We start from the raw sequence: 2,504 nt of genomic DNA, 5'->3' as shown, positions 1-2,504 counted from the left end.
CAGTAAGCCTCCTCTTTTGTATTTATTTTACCTTATCACTAATCTCATATACGTTTTCTTTCTCCGCCCCCACCCAACCGAATGTCAACTCACATACAAGAACGACGCATAAGCCTCCATGGGGAACAAATAAGGCTAATCTTTATGTGTGTGTGTGTGTGTGTGTGTGTGTGTGTGTGTGTGTGTGAGTGTGTGTGTGTGTGTGTGTGTGTGTGTGTGTGTGTTTGAGTGTGTTAGTCTTGCGTTCCCACGTGTCATCGTTCGGCTACATAACCTGTGTCTGCGGGCGTCTGCAGTCCACCGTAACCATGACGATGCACACCTTTGCCTTCCAGTGCGCTTGCGGTCTCCTGGCCCTACAGGTGCCCAGCACCACTGCAGCGGCCGCCACTACTGTACTCCATTCATTCAAACTGCTCGTGGCAGATGACAGCGTTCTCGCTTTTTACATCCTAAATATCGGGATCTCAATGGCCACAGGTGACTTATCTCCAAAGTAACGGCTCTTTCTTTCCTTCTCTTTTATCCACTCGTGTCTCCCCTCAGAACGATCAGCAGTAAGCACAACCTGGACTGAGACTCGGGGAAGCTGTCCTGTCCTCTGTGCGCATTCTGTGTGTTGAAAGGTCGGTACTGTGGCGCACTGCTCTGTACTTCAGAAGACAAGAAGAACTTTGACTCTACAATGCGATTGGTTAGATGTACCGCATCCACAAGAGGTTTAACAAAGATCAGTAGACGTGTAAATTGACTGGTAAACTGCCATTTTTGAGATGCTACAAAGGCACATTTACATTAAGCAGGCGCTTCTATCTAAATCGACTTACAGCGGTTAATACACACCGGCGGCGGAGGCGACAGCCAGCTCGTCAGGAGCAGTTGGGGGGAAGTGTCTTGCTAAGGGAAACACTAGGAGGAGCCGGGGATCGAACTAGCAACCTTCGGGTTACAAGTCAACCTGCTCTACCTCCTGAGCTAAGCCGCCCCCTAACGGTAGCATCTCAAACTCCCTTTTGAAGGAATCCTCTCCTATATCCCTGTCTTTCTCCACCTGCAGCCGGTGTCTGCGGTGAGAACCTCATCCAGTCCAGCTTCAAAGACACCTGGACCAATTCCATCCAGGCCTGGTACAACGAGGTGCAGGACTGGAAGTACGGTGTCGGATCCTACAACGTCGGACATTACACCCAGGTGCCCCAGCTTCTGTTCATTCCCTTCGCAGTCCTTTGTTGAATCCCTCTCCCCTCTGTGGTGTCTCCATTTAGAGATACCTCGAGTCAAATACTGCTGAAAAATAGGAAATTGCCATGGAGGCAATAATTTCATGTTTTCCGTCTCTGCGCACAGGTTGTGTGGTACCGGTCCAGCCTGATCGGCTGTGGGATGGCTCACTGCCCCAACTCTAAATACAAGTACTTCTACGTCTGCCAGTACTGCCCAGCGTAAGCACCGAGTTGTCATATTCCACTTTGAATGCTTTGCACTCTATGAAATGTTCATATTGTACTTTGTGTCGACTCTCTGATACAGCAGATAGGAACTTCAATATAAACCCTCCGCTTTGACAGTTCTATGAATCCATCGGTTGCGGAGTAGATGGTAAACTGACTGCCAGCGATCCATCGGTGAAATTTAACGCATGATGTCCCCCCTACGTCACAGCGGGAACAACGCTGTTCCCGCTGTACAACGCTACAAATCCGGACCCACTTGCGGAGATTGTCCCATTGACTGTGACGACAAACTGTGCAGTAAGTGGCCGAGGCAACACCCCCACACCACCACGCCACCTCTCCTCAGCTCCATCAAGCCATTGCCAGTTTAAACAAGCCTCTGGTCGTGTCCCCAGGCTGGCTGATCTCACACCTTTACGATGAGTAGCTGTCTTACAGTCCCCATGTAACCATTGCTCTCTCTATCCCTCTCGCTCTCTCTCTCTCTGTGTGTGTCTGCAACAGCCAACCCCTGTCCCTACACTGATCAGTACCCTGACTGCCCTAAGCTGGCGGCCCGGTGGGGCTGCGGCAACAAGAGTGTGGCCTCCTGGTGCCTCCTGCCAGTGCGCCGGTCTGATCATCTAGACGCCGTGTGGAAGGCTCATCCATGAGACCCCTGATTGTGATTTGGTTGTGTGGTCAACCTTTAAAATGATTCCGAAACGAGGAAATCGTTTTAAATGAAATAAAGGCGTGGGTTTTAAGCAGCAGAGCCTACTGTTTTCTTCAGCACTCTGATGGGGAGGTGGTTGATGGGAAGTGGCGGTACGGGTGCACCTCCCTGGGTCTCTGGAGGACGTCTGCGTGCTGCCGCCCGCCGCCCAGCTCTGGGCTCTGCTGAGCTCATTCTAGTATTCTAGTTGATCGCATTCGCCAGCCCTCAGAATTGCTCTGACATTTACATTCACATTCAGGGCATTTTATCCAACATTCAAGGACACTTCTATCCAAAGCAACTTACAATCAGTTCATTTGTCAGAAGAAAGAGAGACAACATATCGCTGTCGG

General features: G+C 50.5%; 1 protein-coding gene across 1 annotated transcript; it reads left to right on the top strand.

Annotated features, from left to right (window-relative positions):
• Positions 1 to 308: 308 nt before the first annotated feature.
• LOC311364351 (cysteine-rich venom protein piscivorin-like) lies at positions 309 to 2,107 on the top strand (the record flags this gene model as incomplete). Its single annotated transcript, XM_084484327.1, has 5 exons — positions 309 to 480; positions 1,058 to 1,191; positions 1,348 to 1,442; positions 1,663 to 1,751; positions 1,959 to 2,107. The coding sequence occupies 5 exons, from the start codon at positions 309 to 311 to the stop codon at positions 2,105 to 2,107; spliced, it is 639 nt and encodes a 212-aa protein (XP_084340453.1).
• Between the last annotated feature and the right edge of the window lie 397 nt (positions 2,108 to 2,504).

Source organism: Micromesistius poutassou (assembly GCF_964030765.1).
Source record: "Micromesistius poutassou genome assembly, chromosome: 19".
In the NCBI taxonomy this organism is placed as follows: Eukaryota; Metazoa; Chordata; class Actinopteri; order Gadiformes; family Gadidae; genus Micromesistius; species Micromesistius poutassou.
The sequence above is the reverse complement of the archived record's forward strand: the minus strand, read 5'-3'. Positions and strand labels throughout refer to the sequence as shown.